At 40.0% G+C, this 22005-nt stretch overlaps 1 protein-coding gene across 1 annotated transcript; it reads left to right on the top strand.

Annotated features, from left to right (window-relative positions):
- Positions 1–5259: 5259 nt before the first annotated feature.
- zgc:154093 (uncharacterized protein LOC777623 homolog) lies at positions 5260–21584 on the top strand. Its single transcript, XM_060856059.1, has 2 exons — positions 5260–5525; positions 19021–21584. Exon 2 carries the CDS (start codon positions 19275–19277, stop codon positions 20010–20012), a length of 738 nt encoding a protein of 245 aa, XP_060712042.1. The 5' UTR covers positions 5260–5525; positions 19021–19274; the 3' UTR covers positions 20013–21584.
- The last annotated feature ends 421 nt before the right edge of the window (positions 21585–22005 follow it).

The raw sequence follows: 22005 nt of genomic DNA, 5'->3' as shown, positions 1-22005 counted from the left end.
AAGCTAGGCACGCAGGTGCAGCAGGTGGTAAAGAAGGCAAATGGTATGTTGGTCTTCAATACGTGAGGTTTCTAGTACAGGAGCTGTGTTATTGCAGTGAAACAGAGTTTAGGTGAACCACACCTAGAATATTGTGCACAGTTTTAGTCTCCTATTCTGAGGAAAGATCCTCTTGCTCTCGTGGGAGTGTAGTGAAGGTTTACCAGGCTGATTCCAGGGTTGGCAGGACTGACATATAAGGAGGGATTGACTAGGTTAGGATTGTTTTCACTGGAGTTCAGACAAATAAGGGGGATCTCATAGAGACTTATAACATTATAACAGGAGAGTCCAGGGACAGTATATTCCTGAAAGGGGGAAAAGAAAGGCTGGTAGGTGTAGGGAATACTTGATGACTAAAGACATTGAAGATTTGATTAAGAAAAAGAAGGAAGCATATGTCAGGTATAAACAGGATAGATCGAGTGAATCCTCAGAAGCGTATAAAGGCAGTAGGATTATACTTAAGAGGGAAATCAGGAGGGCACAAAGGGGACATGAGATAGCTTTGGCAAATAGAATTAAGGAGAATCCAAAGGATTTTTAGATTAGATTAGATTAGATTACTTACAGTGTGGAAACAGGCCCTTCAGCCCAACAAGTCCACACCGACCCGCCGAAGCGCAACCCACCCATAACCCTACATATGCCCCTTACCTAACACTACGGGCAATTTAGCATGGCCAATTCACCTGACCCGCACATCTTTGGACTGTGGGAGGAAACCGGAGCACCCGGAGGAAACCCACGCAGACACGGAGAGAACGTGCAAACTCCACACAGTCAGTCGCCTGAGGTGGGAATTGAACCCGGGTCTCTGGCGCTGTGAGGCAGCAGTGCTAATCACTGTGCCACTGTGCCGCCCACAAGTACATTACATTACAAATACATTAAGGACAAAAGGGTAACTAGGGTGAAAATAGAGCCCCTCAAAAATCAGCAAGGTGGCCTTTGGAGCTGCAGAAGATGGGAGAGATAGTAAACGAGTATTTTGCATCAGTGTTTACTGTGAAAAAGGACATGGAAGATATAGAATGTAGGGAAATAGATGGTGACATCTTGAAAAATGTCCATATTACAGAGGAGGAAGTGCTGGATGACTTGAAATGCATAAAAGTGGATAAATCTTCAGGACCTGAACAGGTGTACCCTAGAACTCTGTGGGAAACTATGGAAGTGATTGCTGGGCCTCTTACTGAGATATTTGTATCATTGATAATCACAGGTGAGGTGCCAGAAGACTGGAGGTTGGCTAACATGGTGCCAATATTTAAGAAAGATGGTAAGGACAAGCCAGGGAACTATAGACCGGTGAGCCTGATGTTGATGGTGAGCAAGTTGTTGGAAGGGAATCCTGAGGGACAGGATGTACATGTATTTGGAAAGGCAAGGACTGATTAAGGATATTCAACATGGCTGTGTGCGTGGGAAATCGTGTCTCACAAACTTGATTGAGTTTTTTGAAAAAGTAACAAGGAGGATTGATGATGACAGAGCGGTAGATGTATTTCAGATGGACTTCAGTAAAGAGTTCAACAAGGTTCCCCATGGGAGACTGGTTAGCAAGGTTAGATCTCATGGAACACAAGGAGAACTTGCCATTTGTATACAGAACTGGCTTAAAGATAGAAGACAGAGGGTGGTAGTGGACGGTTGTTTTTCAGACTGAAGGCCTGTGACCAGTGGAGTGCCACAAGGATCAGTGCTGGATCTACTACTTTTCGTCATCTATATAAATGGTTTGGATGTGAGCATAAGAGATATAGTTAGTAAGTTTGCAGATGACATCAAAATTGGAGGTGAAGTGGACAGGGAAGAAGGTTAACTTTGATTACAACGGGATCTTGATCAGATGGGCTAGTGGGCTGAGAAGTGGCAGATGGAGTTTAATTTAGATAAATGCGAGGTGCTGCATTTTTGGAAAGCAAATTTTAGCAGGACTCATACAATTAATGGCAAGGTCCTAGGGAGCGTTACTAAACAAATAGACCTTGGAGTGCAGGTTCATAGCTCCTTGAAAGTAGAGTCACAAGTAAATAGGATAGTGAAGAAGGCATTTGGTATGCTTTTCTTTATTGGTCAGAATACTGAGTACAGACGTTGGGAGGTCATGTTGCAGCTGTACAGGACATTGGTTAGGTCACTTTTGGAACGTTACTTGCAATTCTGGTCTCCTTCCTATTTGGAAGGATGTTGTGCAACTTGAAAGAGTTCAGAAAAGATTTACAAGGATGTTGCCAGGGTTGGAGAATTTGAGCTATAGGGAGAGGTTGAATAGGTTGGGGTTGTTTTCCCTGGAGCGTCGGAGGCTGAGGGGCGACCTTATAGAGGTTTATAAACTCATGAGGGGCATGGATAGGATAACTAGACAAAGTCTTTTCCCTGGGATGGGGGATCCAGAACTAGAGGGCATAGGTTTAGGGTGAGAGGGGAAAGATATAAAAGAGACCAAAGGGGCAACATTTTCACTCAGAGAATGGTGCGTGTGTGGTATGGGCTGCCAGACGAAGTGGTGGAGGTTAGTATAATTGCATCATTTAAAAGACATCTGGATGGATATATGAATAGGAAGGGTTTGGAGGGATATGGGTCAGGTGCGGGCAGGTGGGACTAGATTAGGTTAGGATAGCTGGTCGGCATGGACAAGTTGGATCGAAGGGTCTGTTTCTGTGCTGTACATCTCTATGACTCTATGACTAGACAGCGTAGATTCAGGGAGGATGTTGCCGATTGTGGATGCGTCAGAATCGTGGGTCACAGATTTGGATTCAGGATGGACCATTTAAGTCGGAGATGAGGAGACATTCTTCACCCAAAGCATTGAATGTATTCAAGAAGCAGCTAGGTATAGCACTTGGGACAAATGGGATCAAATGTTATGAGGAGAAAGCAGGATTAGGCTATTGAGTTGGAAATTGGCCATGATCGTGATGAATGGCAGAGCAGGCTTGAAGATCTGAATGGCCTCATCCTGCTCCTATCTTCTATGTTTCTATGTTTCTGTACCTCCCCAGTGGCCAGAGATGAATAAAAATTTGGGTCAGAGCCCATGTAATTTCCTCTATCATCTCCCACAGCAGCCTGGAATCTAACGCATCCAAGATAGGGATTTGGCCACTTTTAAGCTCATCCAAACTTCCCTCTCTCTACATAAATCTGATCAAGAACCTCACAATTTGTTTATTTCTTTCCTAAAGAACTTTAGTGAAAAATGATGGATTTTTACAACTGATGGTAGTGGTGATGGTTAACATTAATAAGACTAGTTTTCAATTCTTGATTTTATGTATTGAATTTAAATTCCACCAGCTGCTATTTGAACCCCTGTTCCCAGAGTCTTAGTCTGGGCCTCAGGAATACTAGTCCAGTGACACTATCACTTTGTAAGCATAACCTCCATGTGACATGCAGCAGTTCAAGAAGAGAGCTCACCATCACTTTCTCAAAGATAATCTGGGTTGGGCTAAAATGCTGGCTTTGCAAATTTTGCTCATATCCCATGAACAAATAAAATGCAATGCTGCAAATACACAGCAGCTTCTGAAAAGGTCAATAATTTAGGCAAAAGACCTGTCCTGAGATCTTGATTTAAATTCCAGTGCTATAGAATCAGTGTTTGTTTTTAGGAACAGAGAGCATGAACAGTTGAGAACACTTTCTGAGATTATGTATTGCTGGTGCAAAGTGAGTTAAGAGAGATGCAGTTGGTGATGAAGGAGCTTAAACAATAACTTCACTCTTCCAAGCCTTCAGCTGATGGAAGTACCATTTCATGCAGACAAAGCTTGTATGTTGGATAAACAGTCTAGTGGTATCAGGGGGCTGAAAGGGTCTGATAACAGGTGGAGTTGAATATCATCAACACAGATCTGGAAATTTACCTCCTAATGTGTCCAAGAACAGGATGTTGTTGAGGAAGGGAAAGGACCCAAACGAGTGGACCCCTGAGGGAAATCCCAAGCTAATAGTGTTGTAGTGAGAAAAGAAGCATTGTTAGAGAAACTTTGATAATGTTTGGATGTGTCCGTGTCGAACCAGATGAGGAAAGTCTCACCTAACTGGACAACAGGAGGGGGAGAAAATGTCTGGTTATTTCAAAGTCCGCGTTGGATCAAGGACTTTGGAAATGGATAGCATTCATTAATCTTCAACATCTTTCCACAATAATGGAACTTCACAACTATCTTCATTCTAGTTAAAGATAATGTTCTAATTGGTAATTATTGTGTTAATTATTAACAGCTTTATTAATCAATAGCTGTACTGATTGGTGGATTTTCTTATTCATAGATTTAAATCATCATGCATATGTTTTCAAACAGAGAAGCTAAGCAATCTTTTTATAAGACAGTGCTGCCATTCAAAATCCACAATATATTTGTTTTTCCTTCATTTTATTTTGTATATTTACCCATACATGCCCTGCTCTTCTTTCCCCTTCTCCTCTCTACTCTTTAGGGATATCTGTATATTGAAGGATTAAAGCAGTGACTATTCATAGGAAAGTCTATGTGTGAATCAAAGAGCAATTTGATAATCCAGAAGAGACAACTATATTCTCCCATTTCTGCTGGTGACACTTTGGAAAGGGTTGCCCTCCCTTTGTAGAGTCATAGAATCATACAGCACAGTAATGGACCCCTTGGTCCAACCAGTCCATGCTAACCATAACCCCAAACTAATCTAGTCCCACTTGCCTGCACTTGGCCCATATCCCTCATCATGTACTTATCTAAGTGTCTTTTAGATGTTGATTGTACCAACATCCACCACTTCCTCTGGAAATCTATTCCATACACACACTGTAAAAGAATTCCCCAAGTCTTATTTAAATCCTTCTCCTCTCACCTAAAAAATATGCCCTCCTAATCTTGAAATCCCTGACCCTAGGGAAAAGACACTTGCCATTCGCCTTATTTATACCCCTCATGATTTTATAAAGCTTTATAAGGTCACCCCTCAACCTCCTATGCTCCAGTGAAAAAAGAAGTAACACTGACTATTGAAAACATAATAAAACTGGTAGGAGGAGGAGGCGACTCGCACACTGCCTGGTCAAACGGCACTGCTGAGATTTAGTCCCAATGTGAGGTAGCATTTTCAGAGCCTCAGGAAGGGACAGCTTGTGGAGAAGCTTAAGCGGTGTTATCATTCTGACGTCAGCTTCCTGAGGTTGGAGCTACATGGTCAGAATCCATCCCCTCCCAATCCCCCTGCCCTCAGCTGTGCCTGCCCTCTGCGCACACTCTCGCACTTCAAAGCATGTGGCAGAGTGACTCAAATTGTTTCTTGACGTTGGACAGATCTTCAGCAGTGAGCTGCCTGCTAGGAATTTAGTGCGCTCCAGAACACGCCTGGAGCTGGAACACATACAGGCATCTTGCGGTCGGCTGGTCGCTCCAGCAATTTTCCCTTCCAACTGCAGTCAAACCAGGTAGAAACAAAACTATTTAGGAACTGAATGCAGACAGTTGGAACAACTTCAGGTAAGCAGATTTCAGTGATCTGTACAGATAGAGATTTTCTTTCGTGTTGTTGGATCCTCTCTTTACGTTGAAAATAAAGATTGCTTGAATTTAGCCTTTAAGTCATGTCCACTTGGAGTCTCCCTTCGTGCTGTTTTAGATGTAGACAGTTATAAAATGTTTCTTGATCGCAGTTCCATCAGTATTTTAGTTCAAGGGTTACAATTGAGTGGAGGCGAAGTTCTCATTTTTGAATGCTGCTCTTTATCAAATGGGAAAGAGGCTGCAAATTATTAATATCCCTCCCGTTCCCGGATTACTTTGGTATTAATGATCCACAATCGTATGACACCAATTCATGTTTATCTGGAATCTCTCAGTTCAAAAACGGTTTGTGCTGGAATGTGAGTTTGTAACGGGGTCAGTGGAGCGCTTAAGATCAGAGTGAACCACAGGACAAATACCGATCGCCTTAAGTAATGAGATTTTAAGAACTGAAAATAAGAGGACAAAATGTAGAAGGAAGTATGGAGATTTAAATTCATTTCGGATTCAGTAAGAAAAATAAGTTGAGGGAAAGCTTGGGTCGAGAAAGGAAAAACTAACAATCTAGCCACTATTTAGGTACTTCTAAGTACCAGCAATCATTTTTCTGCAGCAATTTTATTCAATGACTGATGTGGAAATGCTGCAATTTGCTAAACTCCTGGGCACATTGAGGCCAGGAACTAGGTTTTTTGAAGCTAAGGGCAGAGGGGCACAAATCATCTAGTAATTCGCAATTACCAAATATGTTTCTCTCACTAAACACTTCTGGATTATTTACATGTTAAAAACAGAACACACTGTTAAAATTGCAGTTTTTTTTGCTCAAAGTTCTGGACCACTGGGTTTTTTGCCCTGTACTGCAACCATTTCTCAGCATGTAACAAGGATGAAAGCCTTCGACTACAGGATAATATAGATAGGTTGGTCAAATGGGCAGGGCAAATGGAATGTAATTCTGAAAAGTATGTGGTGATACATTTGGAGAGAACCAATAAGGCAAGGGAATATACACTGAAAAGAGGATCAGAGGGACCTTGGTATGTATTTCCACAAACCCTTGAAGATAGTAGGACAAAAGTAGGCATATAGGAAACTGTCTTTATTGTTGATGCATTGAATACACATGCAGGGAGGTTATGCTGTAGCTACAAAAATGTTAGTTAGGTCAGGGGGCATAGATTTAATGTAAGGGCAGGAAGTTTAGAGGGGATTTGAGGAAGTTTACTTCACCCGAAGGATGAGGGATAGTTAGAACTTACTGCTTGAAAATGTAGTAGAGGTGGAAAACCTCATAACATGTATGTATTTAGATAAACTTTTAAAATGCCATAGCATGGACCAATTGCTAGCAAATTAGGTTAAACTAGATGGGTGTTTAATGACTGGGGTGGACACGATTGACTGAAAGGTATATTTCCATATAGTGAAACTCTGTGACTCTATGACTATGACAGAGGTTCAACACAACTGTTAGGTTTATTGAGATTGGCAGCCAGAGTGGCATTTTGCTTTTAGTCTGGCTGAAGCCTTGCTGTGTGTGGACACAGACTGCTACAATATCTGAGGAATTGTGAAAAATACTGACCTTAGTACAAGGTCTGAATGAAACCCAATATAACAGCAATTCCAGCAGAATTGGGATCTAGCCAAATGCAGGCTTAACTGAAGTCAAATGCATTTATTTATCACCTTTCACATCCTGAAGTGATGCATAGCCAATTAAGCTCTTTTTAAGCATAGGTATTGTTGTTTTGTTTCATTTGTTTGTTCATGGGATGTTGCTAGCTAGCTCAACATTAATTGCTTATCCCTAATTGCCCTTGAGAAGGTGGTGGTGATCTGCCTTCTTGAATCATAACAGTTCAACTGATGTAGGTATATCCACAGTACTGTCAAGAAGGGAGTTCCCAGGGTTTGACCCAGTGTTAGTGGAGGAATAGCAATCACTTTCTAAAACAGAATCCTATGTAGCTTGGAGAGAAACTTGCATATGGGATGTTCCCATGCAACTGCTGTACCCGTTCTTCTAGCTGATAGAGGTCACTGAATTGGAAGTTCTGTTGAAGGAGGCAAGGCAAGTTGCTGCAGTGAATCTTTCATATGGTACACCCCAGATGTGTTGGTTGTGGACAGAGTGAATATTTAAAATTGTTAATGTGGAGCCAGTCAAGTGGGTTGCTTTGTCCTGGATGGTGTTGAACTTTTTGAGTGTTGTTGAGAGCTCACCTAGACAAGTGGTGACTATTCCATCACATTCTTGACTTGTGCCTTGTAGATGGCGGACAGACTTTGGGAGTCAGGGGATAAGTTGCTCATTGCAGAATTCCCCGCCCCTAATTTTCTCTTGTCGCCGCAGTATTTATATGGCTGGTGCAATTCAGTTTCTGTTCAATTATAACTGGGGTTTAAATGGCAGTTAAAAAAGATATTGGTTTAAAATATAAAAAATAAAACAGTTCAGAATTTAAGCATTAACAAATATCTCAACTAAAGATAAAATATTGATACATTCCTTCTATATTTCTGCTAAATTGGTAGCAAACTGGGCTTTCATCAGAAGATACAGATTCGCTTTCCAAGAATCAATCCTAAACTTGACTTTTAAAAGCTTGGAATCTTTGTTTTCAGAATATTGCCATTAATCAGTATTGACTACAGAGATGTAAAAGTGAGTAGGAAGCATGAAGTGTGCCTATATGCTTCCAGCAGTGCATACATGAAACATCTTATTCTCTTGATAATGTCTTGGTGACGTTGCATTAGTCAATGATTGTTAGGTGGGTGAAAATTAGTGTCCTTAGTTATGGCAATAAATATACTTGTTTTCCTCATGAAGAAGAAGTTGAATGGCTGCAGCAGGCTCTGATAGTCCAGGAGGCTAAATCAAGCGAATCATGAATATCAAAGAAAATCTCTTTGAATTATTTCATCTCCAGAATACAGATGTTCTTTCTACTGTAAAAATAGTTTCCAAAAATTGTAGTAATCAACATGAGGGTAGTGTTGCCATAATTTTAATGTGGTATTACAATATCACAAGGCCATTTTATTCATTTATTTAAATGTCAACTACTTTACATTAACCAGCACATCAACACTAATCATTCCTCAGCACCTGACTACACAACCTCCTTCCTCAGTACCTGCCTATGTAATCAACCCCTTGGCCGAACACTTCAACTTCCCTTTCCACTCTGCCAAGCACATGCAAGTCCTGGGCCTCCTCCACCACCAAATCCTAGCCATCTGATGCCTGGAGGTAAAACACATTATCTTCCACCTTGGAACCCTCCAACCACAATTGAATGTCAATTTCACCAGTTTCCTCATCTCCCCTCCGCCCACCTCCCCCCAGGTCCAACCCTCCAACTCGGCACCACCCTCTTGAACTGTCCTACCTGTCCATCTTCCTTCCCACTTATCCACTCCACCTTCCACTCCTACCTATCACCATCAACCTCCACCTGCATCTAACTATCACCTTCCCAGGTACCTTCACCCCAGCCCCAACTCCCCTCCTATTTATCTCTCAGTTCCATTCCTGATGAAGGGCTTATGCCTAAAGCGTCGATTCTCCTGCTCGTCAGATGTGCCTGACCTGTGTCACACTTTCTGAACTAATCATTTAACCATTTGTTATTGTACATTATAACTCCCATGATGTTGACGGTGAGGAATTCAGTGATGGTAATGGCATTGAATGTCAAGGAAAGATTCTCTCTTGTTTGATATGGTCTGGCACAAATGTTATTTGCCACTTATCGGTCCAAGCCTGGATGTTCTCCAACTCTTGCTGTGTATGGACACAGACTGTTTCAGTATCTGAGGAGTTGTGAAAAATACTGACCTTGGTGAGACTATTTGCAAACAACACCACTTCTGACCCCAGATGGAGGGAAAGTTATCAAAGCAGCTAAAGATAGTTGTGTCCAAGTCACTGCCCTGAGGAACTATGGGCTGTCATGGCATGGTGGAACTAGCCTACTTCTGGGTCAGGAGACCTGGATTCAAGTCCTACCTGTTCCACAGGTGTGTAATTATATCGCTGGTCAAGTTGATTAAAAAATATGTACACTGAGGAACTCCTGAAGCTATTTCCCGTGACTGAGTTAATTGATGTCCAACATCCACAACTATTTCACAATGGAGCTAGCTATGACTCTAACCAGTGAACAATGTTCCCCAATTCCCACAAACTTCAGTTTTGGGGCTTCTTGATGCCAGAATCAGTAAAATGCTGCCTTACGCAGAGTTTTATTATGAGTGCCCTGACCTCTACTGGATAAAACCTTAATCCAGCTGCTTCTTTGGGCGATGGTGTGCTTGATTTCAGCAGTCTGAATGGGAGAGAGTACTTAGTATTTAATAGGAAAAACATCCAGTGGGAGATGTGCAATATAGAAACAGCAGCTCTTTTAAATGAACCTATAAACATGCTTTCCTGTCCCCATGTTGGCACAAAGTCAAGACCATGAAGCTAAGAAAAGACGATGGACTAAGTTCCTCTCCTTCCTGAATTCATAGCTATTCTTTTTTATTGAGTGAAAATTCCCAAAGCAGCATGACATGTACTAGTAATTTGACTTGAGCTTGTGAATATTCATATTTAAAGTAAGTTACTCATTTAGTTTTGTTGCTTGATCAGTTTTAATTACTGAAGAGGTCTCCCCTGCATTACTTAGTGTTGTAGATTATGGAACTTCATAATTGGTGGAAATCAATTTGACATTTACACATTCTATTTATAACATAATAAAACATCCCAAAACACTGCTCAGCAGCCTTATAAAGCAAAATCTGATAATGGGCCACATAAGGAGATATTAGGGCTAATTGGTCAGCAGTCAGTTTTAAGGAACATCTTAAAGGAAGAAAGAAATGCTGGGAGGTTTCGGGAAGTAACTCCACTAGTTTAAGCCCTGACAGCTGATGCCAACATGAACCAGAGACAAAAGGTGAGCAGATGACTTACCACCTTTTGGAAGCCCCTATCTTCTCAAAACATTCAGGCAGATAATAGTTCACTCCTATGATTCCTATTAATGCCTCCCAGTCAATTTACCCTAATTTTGCTATTGTTGTCCAATTAGTCAAAATTCTCATTTGCAATAAGAGGCATTTAAGGGAAAAAGAAAATTAAAACTTATTTGTTATCCCAAGTACGTTCCAAGGACACAGAGCAAACATTTCTGTCTCGGCAGAATTTGTTGCATTCACTTTTAAAAATTCATTATACTGGTGAAATGCCATGCAGTTCCACTCTCATTTACATGGCTCCCAATTGTGGTCCATTAAGTATATTATGTATTTAACATCTTTATTATGAGGCCAGCTGCATAAACCACCCCCTTCTTTAAAAATAATCATTTAATCTTCTTTCCAATAAAACAGATATACGGCTTCAACTGATTACTGTGCCAGCAAACATTTCGGCCTCTGCCATTACACAGATGACAATGGTGCAGGATGACTTGTTATAAATTTCTAAAGGTAAAAGCTGCAGAGCCTTCAGTTCATAGGTGAACAGTGAGTCAAGGTAATCACCTGCTCCATGTACAGTATGAAATGACATCAGACAGCATGAAATGGTGTGACATGTTAGCACAGGTAAAGAGCTGGTGAGCCATAGAGTAGAGATAAATACATCATATTCATGTTGTCACCTCACTATTTTCAATTACTTGGATGAAAGGACTAAATGTGGGTACATTTTATGATGACACGAAGACATGTGGAAAATACTTTGTCAAAAAGACATAACCTCTCCAAATCCCTCTATCATTTCTTTAAATTAATGGGCAAAATTTGGCAGATGGAGTATAATGTGGGGACATGTGAAAGGCTAAGGAACTAAGTCTAATTATCTTCAGCTGCTCCATCGGTGACCTTCCCTCCATCAGAAGGACAGAAGTGGAGATGTTCGCCGTTGATTGCTCAATGTTTGGCATCATTTGCCACTCCTCAGATACTGAAGCAGTCCATATTCAAATATATTGAGACCTGGAATTGTTTGAACGCAGACTGAAAGCCAGCAAGCAACATTCACGCTACACAAATGTCAGGCAATGACCATCTCCATTAAAGGAGAATCTAACCAGTGCCTCTTAGCATTCAATGGTATTACCATTACTGAGTCCCTGATTATCAACATCCTGGGGGTTACCATTGACCAGAAACTGAACTATGGCTACAAGAGCAGGTCACGGGATAGAAATCAGACAGTGAGCAAATCTCTTCCTGACTCCACAAAACCCATCCACCACTGGCAATGTGATGGAATAATCCCCACTTGCTTGGATGGGTGCAGGTCCAACAGCACTCAAAAAGCATTCAAGACAAGGCAGCTGGCTAAATTGGCGCCACATCCACAAACATTCACTCCCATTCTTTCCACTACTGACAGTCAGTGGCAGAAATGTGTACAACCTGCAAGATGCACTGCAGAAACTCATTAAGGATTGTTAGAATGGACAGAACAGATGGAATGTTAGTGTTTATTGCTGGGGAATCAAATATAAAACATTTTTTATTCAAAGGTGACGAACATTAGGAGGCACATTGTGATTATCCCCAGTTTAATCTGAGTTGAGTGTGGGAATTGGTGATGAATTATAGCAGAATTACATAAATCACATCCTTAATTGGATTAATTGAGCTTTAAGTCCAAAATATGGTCAAGGTGAACTTGATGTAGAGACAGGTTTATAAAGAAGGCCCCTGTCCTCTTAGGTATCTGTAGGTAGTCCATTCGTGTGGCCAGCACTTTTAGAAACTTTGACTCTTGTTTCTGCTAAGCTGTAAATATATTGCCCTCCTTGCTTCTCACTTTATTCTACCTGTGTTTGTAGTAATTGGAACAATGTCAGCCAATCAGAGAATATGAATTTCCTGATTGGGGTGTTTAACCTGGTGCAATCAGGGAGTCCTGCCTAACAGATATAAATAGGAGTGAAAGAAGTTCTGTTCACTCCAGGAGCCAGCTCTGAGCTAGCTGGATCAGTGCTGTGGACTATGCATGTGTAACTAAAGGGTGACAGGTCTGGCCTTTGTGGAGTTATTTAAGTATTTAAGCAAAAGGAATTGGAATCAACCTGTGATATGAGGGACTGATATGTAAGATTCTATAATCCACACTTTTAGCAGAAGTATTGATTAACTTATTTTAAATTAATTATCAAGATAGTAAAATAAGAGATGGAATCATTTTGTACAAAGATGTAAATCCACTTGCTATTATTATTGTGCAGCAATTTTCTGCCCAGTCCTGTTTAACATGTTGCCTGAAACTTTAATTCATTCTTTACCAGAGCCACAGATTTGGATCGTTCTTTAACCAAATCAATCTTCACATCCTGTCCAAACTTAATTGGAAACTTTCATGTAATTAAATCATGGAATCATGCTATACCATAGAATGACACAAAAAAACCTGCAGATATTGGAATCTGAGGTATACAAGCAGGAGACTGGAAGAACACAGCAAGCCAGGCAGCATCAGGAGGTGGAATCATCAACGTTGATTCCTGCTACAGCTTGGCTTGCTGTGTTCTTCCAGCCTCCTGCTTGTACACCATAGAATGAGGCCATTCATTCTATTCAGTTTGTGGTGGACCTTTTGAAGAGCAATCAATTTAGCCTGACTTCCTCCTCTTTCCACGTATCATTGCAACTTTTACTCATATCGATATTTATCCCTCTTGCCTTTTGAAAGCTACCACTTAATCTGTATCCACCACCTGACAAGGCAGTGCTTTTTCTAACGATAAAGAACTTTTACCTACTTTTGCATTCGATTTCTTACGTCTGCGTACTCTGGTCCCTATTAGCCATTGGAAACAGTTTCTTTCTATTTTGTAATTATCTAAGCAATCAGATTACTGCTTCTAAATTTATCTTATCTTTTGCTGTCTTCAACCTTGTTGCTTTACTGCACAATATAACTTGATCCTTCATTTAATGGTTTTCAATTGTCAGAGGAAATGGTAGATGCAGGTACAATTAGAACATTTAAAAGACATTTGGACAGGTACGTGAATAGGAAAGGTTTAAAGGGAAATGGACTAAATGCAGGCAAATGAGACTAGTTTAGTTTGCGAAGCCTGGTCAGCATAGACGATTTGGACCAAAGGATATGTTTCAGTGCTGTGTGACTCTGTAACAAGGCGGGGTGTTACACATGAAAACAACTTAGTTAAAAAGCTTGCTCAAAATCATGAAGGGTCTGTTCCCAATAATGAAGGAATGGAGAACAATAGAGCAAAGTTTTAAAATAATTGGTACAAGAAGCAAAAGTGACAAAGGGAAAACATTTTTTCCACTCAGCAAGTAATTAGGATCTGGAATATGTTGCCTACTAGCATGATGTATGCAGATTCATGAAAAGTATTGTCAAGGGAATTAGACTGTTATCTGAAAAGAATGTGCATGGTTACGTGGGGGAAGGAGGAAAAAGGGCAGTAAATGAATTGCTCATTTAAACAGCTGGTACAGTAATGGCAGGCTGTATGGCTTCCTCCTGTGCTGTAACAATTCTGTGATTAAATACAATGGCCAGGTTTTATAATATTTATTTATTTAATGCCTTTAGAATATTTCAGAAATTTCAAAATTTCTTTGTAACTAATTAAGTTGTGACAGGCAAAGAGCAGCCATTTTGCAACAGCAATGAAATAAATGACCAAATCCTTCTGGATTGGCAACATGGTTAGTTTATTAGTTAGACCTTTTCCCTCACAGTTCAGCTTGGATATAATTTTTCACTAATGCATTCTGGTCAGATAGGAAGAAAAACAAGGCATTTGGGACTTAAGTGAATTACCAAACTGTAAGATTTAACTATTAAAGCAAAGAAAAGATGAAGCATGGAAAAAGTATGTGAATTAGAGTAAAATTATAAATCAAGGTCAGTTAGGATAGTGAACAATGAACAAGAAAAGGAAGGGAAAAAATAAGATATAAGGTTGAAATTTAGAAGTTATTAACCTAAGAAGAATTTACCACATGCAGGAATCTTTTTCAAATCAATCTGATCAGAGATGTTATGACATACCTCTGTAGCAGGCGGTACCTGAACCCAGCCCTCTATCTACCAGTAGGGACAGTACCACTGCACCCTCATGCAGGAATGAATCCCACAGTTCAAAAGTATGCACTTGTTGGATTTATTGGTGTTGCATTAACAATTACTTAAGTACTTGCTGTTAGATACCAGCCGCTACTTTTGGTGGCAAGTTTTAGAATGGTTAGTGAGGCTTTTGAGGCACTGTTGTATGTTTTAACCTCTGAGCAAGGAGATCTAGGTTCAAGTGCCAGCATCTCCAGAAGTATGTCATAACACGTCCAAACAGGTTGATCAAAAAAAAAAGCTGATAGCAGTTAGTGTGCAAATCCAGTATCATTCTTATCAAATCACACAGTATGGAAACAGACCCTTCAGTCCAACTCGTCTCTGCCGACTAGGTTTCCCAGACTTTACCAGTCTCATATGGCTACATTTGACCCATATCCATCTAAACCTTTCCTATTCATGTCCCTGTCCAAATGTCTTTTAAATGTTGTAATTGTATCCACCTCTACCACTTCCTCTAGCAGTTCATTCCATACACTCACCACCCTCTGTTGAAAATGTTGCCCCTCAGATACTTTTTAAATCTTTTCCTCTCATCTTAAACATATGCCCTCTACTACAAATCTAGTTTTTAAAATGAACAAGAAGATTAAGGATGAGATTATGCTTGTGCAAGGTAAATCAAACAGCTTGTTCTGGAGACTTGCAACTTGTAGCATATCTCTTTATCCATAAAACCCTCTGGCTGTCTTGCACATTAATAATAGTGTATGTCATAAATTACCCAATATTTTTATGGATTGCTATGGCCCATTCTGTCTTTCATATTGTTTTAGAGATGAATGTTGGCCAGGACATCAGAAGGGCTTGCTTTAATTGAGGCCATGAAATATTTTAGGCATTTTCTGAAAAGTTAGACTCTGTTTAATGTCTCATTTTAAAGGCATCTCTGATAAGGCAACACTCCCTCAGTTCAAGTGAAGCCTCCTGCTTTGGTTGTATCAGCATCACAGACTAGTTCTATGTTTTACCAACATTTCTGAGTGTGGTTAGCACTGGCTCAACCAGGCTGGTCTGGGCATGGCAGTTTGTTATGAGTCTTGAGTCTTTCTTTTTGTTCTTATTCATTAATGAGGTGTGTGTGTCACTGTCTGGGCCAACATTTATTGCCTGTCTCTAGTTGTCCCTTGATAAAGAGGTGGTGAGCTGCAGCCTTGTACTGCGGTAGTCCATTTCTGATACAGAAGCAAGTGTCTTCAAAGCCAAACATAGAATACCTATGCTTGAAGCTTCAAATTGGTTTGTGCAATCCCCAACCAGTTAAATGGAAGTTCATCCAAATTGTTGCATCCTTTCACAAAGGAGCGCTGATACATTTATTGGTTATCTAAAGCATCTTCGTTGTTCCCAGTGTTTATTGTGAATCAGCTTCTCAGGGATTTGTAACCTGGGAGAAGTTAAATGTTCAATATCTCTGCAGACTGTGGGTTTCAATATAATTCCCATCTCTTGATATCAATCCAAGGGAATTTCCAGATGATTTCTGATGAGCAGTTTATACACTAATAATTATTTTAAAATATTCTTTCTGTAACTTTTTCTTTTCCCCGAGTGTCTCATATTTTGGGCTGGCTCTCAACTCAAAAAAAAATGGGTAGGGTTGAAATATTCAAACTTTAAAGATCTAACTATCCCAGCAAGATCCAGGTTGAACAGAGGGAGGAAAAGGGACAGACAAACCAATTGATCCTGTGCCCCAATCTTTTTTGCCCGCCCCTGTCAAAATTCAGCATTTTGAGTGTCTCTCTCGCCCTCTCTATTAAAGTGTATTAGTTCTGATTTTGGTTTCTGACTTTATTTTGAATCTTTACCACTTTTTTAAAAAATTAGTTTCCTCTTCTGCTTTCTGCTATGGCACCTTTCCCAGTCACTCTATATGCTCCATCCTATTTTGTGATCAGCATCACCATTACTGTAATAAAAGTATTTCATTGAAAAAAGTGTTTAATATTAACCATAAAGTTAAACATTCATGACAAACTATCCATTCATTGCACACCCTTGAATAGCCCTGATTCATTTCAAAGAAAGGGAAATAATAACTGAGTGGGATCAAATCATTTGGAGAATTCTTTTATTCATCTGACCTACTTTGCTTCATAACCTGTACTGATGTTGGATTTGTATAAACTAGCCTTTCCTTTCAGAAATAGCTTTATGGTTGAATGATGTATGCTGTTGAAAAACTGGGCCATTTTCCAAGCTAAATGAAACCATCACCTTGGGTATGAACTATGGGGTATATTTTATGGTGATTTTGAATTGTCTCCTTTAGGAAGGCCAATAAATCAATCACTCTGGGAATGTGGGCCTTCTGCCAACAAACAGTTAGAGAATCTTTGGGAACTAAAATTCAAACTGTTGATTGTAGCGGGCCCATAGCCAGGCAATAATGGTTTCCAGGCCACCTTATACTTAGTTTTCAACACATATCTGTCATGTTTTAAACAATGCTGATCCACAAAAACACAGATTATGCTGAATAGGTTTGATACTTTAGGTAATCTAGCGTTTCAGTGTATAAATTAGATGTTGCGTTTCAAATATTATCACAGTGATGGCATTTCAAAGCACTTCATTGGTTGTGAAATGTATCCTTGCATTCCTTTCTCCTGCATGAACTCATCAAACATCAGCATAAGAGTGTCTGTTGAAGAAGGCATTTTACACAATGTTGACTCCCAACTGGTAGTTTATGGCAGTAAGAATGTTTGGAAACATTATTCATCATATCTAGCTTCCAATAAGGGAGAGCTGAGACCCCATATGTCTACTTCTCCCCAGGAGGATTTGTGATTCCATTATGTATATACTTAATACCCTTTAAGTACTTGGGTCTGAAGTTTCTTATTAATGTTAAAATCATGTTGTCTCCAGAGTTGCAGTGGCAGTGCCCCTACCTCTGGGCCATAAAGTCCATGATCAAGCTCCAACTGCTTTAATACTAAAAGGTTCAGAAAATGTCAATTGGAAAAGATAGACCCTGGAGTTAACCCTCTCTTCACTCTAAGGATTTGCTTTCAGCAATCATAAAGGTGGATTTATATATGCAAAGTTATGTTTGTGTTTCTCTGCTTTCTCTTGCCCTGCACTATTGCTGTAACAGTGTGTGTGGACAGATAGTAAGAAAGGGGAGAATATACTCCAGAATGTTTGCATAAACATGTAAATGTGATGTCAAAACCTTGAGTTTGAAGAAGGGTGTTCCAGGCAACACTGACCAACTTGGTACCGCTCCAAGGTTTGGGTGAAGCAGTACAGGTCTTATTTGTGAATGATGGCAAGTCAATACTTTTGCATCATTTTTGATAAAATTCTCCTCAGTAATTTGGCGGTATCTTCACAATTGATCGATAACAATGGAATCTTTTCAGGACTAAAACTGGCAGTGGTCTTGTTTACTGTTTGAATTCAACTGAATTTTTGACACTTGGCCTGCAGTAGAATGTTTAAATCAAATAAATAATGGGAATAATTGCAGTATTTTACTCATGGAAATAGAATTTACTTCAAGTTCAGCAGAAATGATTTACAAGGGTCCATTCAAAATTTTCAACCTTCATATTAATGGACAAGAGCACTGTGGGTGGAGGATTTCAGGAGCTTTGGCACTGAGGTCAAGCAAGTTCCTTGAAAGAGCAATAAAACATGAATTAATGTGTGTTATTTCCCTACAGTCTTTATTGTTGTGTCGATCCTTTGCTGGGAGAGTTAAGGAACAACCCCTTGCTTGTTTTCTTTATTATTGACAGCAATAGTATTTTGTGGAAATTGAATTCATTTTGAGTGTCCAGAATTTCATCTCCCACAGCTTTCAGGTGTCACTGACACCACTAGGATTCTGACTCATGAAATTGCGCTCATTAGTGTCACCAGAGTTGACAATGTAGAGACTGGATGTCTAAATTTTTCTTTACCATTCTTTAGTCATGCATCTTTCCTACATCTATATAATCTCCTCCAGCTCTACAAATCTTCTAAATGTGTAAAATTCCTTCAGCTGTGATAATTCTTCAACTCCACCAGGTCTGTAATCCTCCCAATTCTCCATAACTTCCTCTCGCTCAACACCCTTCCTTATCCCTATACTTTCCTCCAGTCTGGAGACCTCCCTATCTCTGCCACTATCTCCAACATGAAGGCATATGATGGAGCAATCTTCTGATTTGGTTCAAGTCCTTCAAATTCGGACTGTCGGCCCAGTGAATAACCACTCATAACAGGTTAAGTAGTGAAGAAAAGCCAACTGAGCTGAAATCTTATAGAGGATTAAACATTTCTAGTTAACAATGTAAAACTAGTGCAATAAATATTTAATTCTTCATTTGTTTGTGTTTTCAGGCTTCGATGTGTAAGGAGGTGACAGATGCTATATAGTTCCTGCATCTTGCCTTTGCAACTGTGGAATCCGAGGTATAACCAAGATCAGTGACGTTGCTGTCAATGTGACAATTATCTTGAACTGTGTTGCCAACATTTGAATGAAACGGGAGCTGTTTGAGATGCTTTGCTGAAGAGAAATCAAGAACTGTTTTCTAGCATTTGGGCTATTCTATCAATTGAGGACTCGTTTAGCTTGAGAAACCCGGTGCAACATGCCTGCCAAAACCCCCATGTATCTAAAGACTTCGACTCCAAAGCGGGGTAAGAAGATGAGATTGCGCGATGTTCTGTCTAGTGACATGATCAGTCCACCCTTGGGCGATTTCCGTCACAGTGCCCACATTGGGAAGGATGGTGAAAGTGACATGTTTGGGGACATCTCCTTCTTACAGGGCAAGTATGATGTCCTTCCAAACCTCAACCAGAAGCCAACTTCTCAAAGTACAGGACAAGGACTGGATGAAGAATATAACTATGAGCAAGGTTTTAACAATGGAGCAGGTGACTATCCTACGCTGCTGAAGAATGCTGTCTCTCTTCCGGCATTCGGTGGCACTCACAAAAGCCAGGACCAGGAACAAGCTCCTCCAAAGCCTCCTAGGCTCCACCTGGAGGAAGGCACAGATCAACGGGCACTGTCAGTCAGCTGTACAACAGAATGTTTCCACAGTGCTGAAGAAGTGTTTGCCATCCCAACCAACAAAACAGGGTCTTCAGTTTCTTTATTGGCAGAGTCCAACACTTCCTCAGAATGTTCAGTCATTGGCAATGAGCAGCTGGATGGAAAGAGAGCCTTAATCTTCAACAGCGAGATGTCACTCAATAATGAGACCCTTTTCCCTTCTGACACATGCCTGAGTGGATCTGAATCTTCCCTTGGCTTGAATCTTGATTTAGGGCCATCTATACTGGATGATGTCCTCAGAATTATGGATGAATACAAGATCTAGTACTTTAAAGAAAGCTAATAAACTAATGGTGGAAGGCTGCTGAAAGAATGACAAAGAGATTAGGAAATGTCCAAACATGATTATATCATGTTGACTGCTGACAGTTCAGGGAAATGCTTACTCTTGGACTGAGAGAAAACATTAGAAACTGCTCCCCTTGTCTAATCACGGACATACCGCTTGCTAAACTGGAACTGCTAAAAGGAATGTCACGTTAACTTAATTTGACATGGAGTATAACTATTACTTTATCTTCTTTAACTTCAACAAACTTCCTTCAATCCTGGGTGATATCAGAATTATATACAACACTGCGAGGTAGAAATGTTAAACTATTGTTTGAAAACCCTGTTAAATTCTTGAACTTGTGACTGTAAAAATGTTTTCATTCTTTGTAGGATTATATAATAGTTTAGAATTCAGAAATATATACAATATGTAACAATTGAAACAACAATGAAATGATTAGTGAACTAGATGAATTAGTTGAGGTTTTACGACAATCTGATGGCTACATGGTCCCCATTATTAATGTCAGCCCTTTACCCCAGGGCTACAAAGCTATATAATGTAAGTAGAAATTTACTCCCTTCTATACAACCTCCTCCAGCCATTATAAACCTCCCACTCTCTGGAACCTCTTCTAGCCTCACTAAAACTCCCAAATCTCAGTAACACCCTTCAATCCCAGTAACGCTCCTAAATCTGTGAACTGTTCAGACTTCTATAACTTTTCCAAATCCCTGTAACCATCTCTAGTCCCAACAACCTTTTCAAAGCATCTCCAATCATGGCCTACCATGCATCTCCAATTTCTTTTCCTGCACCATTAGCTGTCTTTATTTCAGCTGCCTGAGGGGGACCCTAGCCTTTCTCTTTAACCTTTTCCATCTCTCTACCTTTTAGTTTAGAAATTTCCTGGCCACCCACTCAAAACTCAAACTGTCCGGTGCAAAACTGAACAGATTGTCCCTTGAGTCCAAACCATCTAATGTCCACATAAAACTGTTTGCTTAGGTATCAGATTGTCCATTAGTTGATTGTCAGGGAGGTGTTAGTTTCACTTTTTCCCTCATTTCATATGCCATATCTATCCTTGTAAACAGCCATCTCCCTGGCCTCTGTAGTTACTATTAAAGTACTTTCACAGTGAGTTAGATGAGGCCAATTAAGCAGGGAGCTTGGTTGCTGCAATGTTTCTGTCATCTTGTCTCCTGTGAGGGTCTCTGTGTAAAGGTAAATACAGTCTTACTGGCAATCAGGCCAGGCTGATCCAATCTGTATCGCAAAGTTTTTCACAGATTTGGGAATGTGGAGCACTGGAATGTCTCTGGTTATTAAATGGGAGAATGTTGTGTGCCTAATGCTGTTGATCTTTCCTTTTAAATAGATCCATTAATCAGTGTATGTCCTTGAGTAGGATCTATCACAAAACTGCCATCACTATGCAAGGAATGTATTGTACAAACATGCTTTTAGCTTTCTGTCGAATGGAATTTTATCTTTTTTGTTTGCATTTCTAATGTTAAAATATTCAATTGGTTATTCTTATTAAAGCAATTCTCATTTGTCTGACTGTCTCGGAATATGTTGTGATTTACTGAGCTATGAATTATCCATCTTTTCCTACCCGTTATCCCTTGTTATACTGGAAAAGTACCTGGGTTACCCAAGGGTCACAAGGTTAGATGGTATGATATTCCTGGTCTTGCATTACTGAAGAATGTTTACAGTGTATGCCGAGGTTAGGAAAAGATTCACTTTATTTAAGAAACATCTTATTGTGGCTCCAACTTTCTGCAAGGCTACAAGAGGGAGCTGGATCATATGACATTGTACCTGTGAAGAAATACCTTGCGATTCATTAGCAAATCAGGGCTGAACTTTCCCACAAATTGGAGAGTTTGGGAATCCTAGCAACTTTTCTCAACAGTTGTACACGGCTCACCTCATTAGGTGTGCACCTTGACTCTACTGTACTGTTCATGTTCAA

Source organism: Hemiscyllium ocellatum, chromosome 47, assembly GCF_020745735.1.
Source record: "Hemiscyllium ocellatum isolate sHemOce1 chromosome 47, sHemOce1.pat.X.cur, whole genome shotgun sequence".
Classification (NCBI taxonomy): Eukaryota; Metazoa; Chordata; class Chondrichthyes; order Orectolobiformes; family Hemiscylliidae; genus Hemiscyllium; species Hemiscyllium ocellatum.
The sequence above is the reverse complement of the archived record's forward strand: the minus strand, read 5'-3'. Positions and strand labels throughout refer to the sequence as shown.

Excerpts from the sequence above, each read along its gene's own strand:
- zgc:154093 (XM_060856059.1), top strand. The coding sequence starts at position 19,275 with ATGCCTGCCAAAACCCCCATGTATCTAAAGACTTCGACTCCAAAGCGG.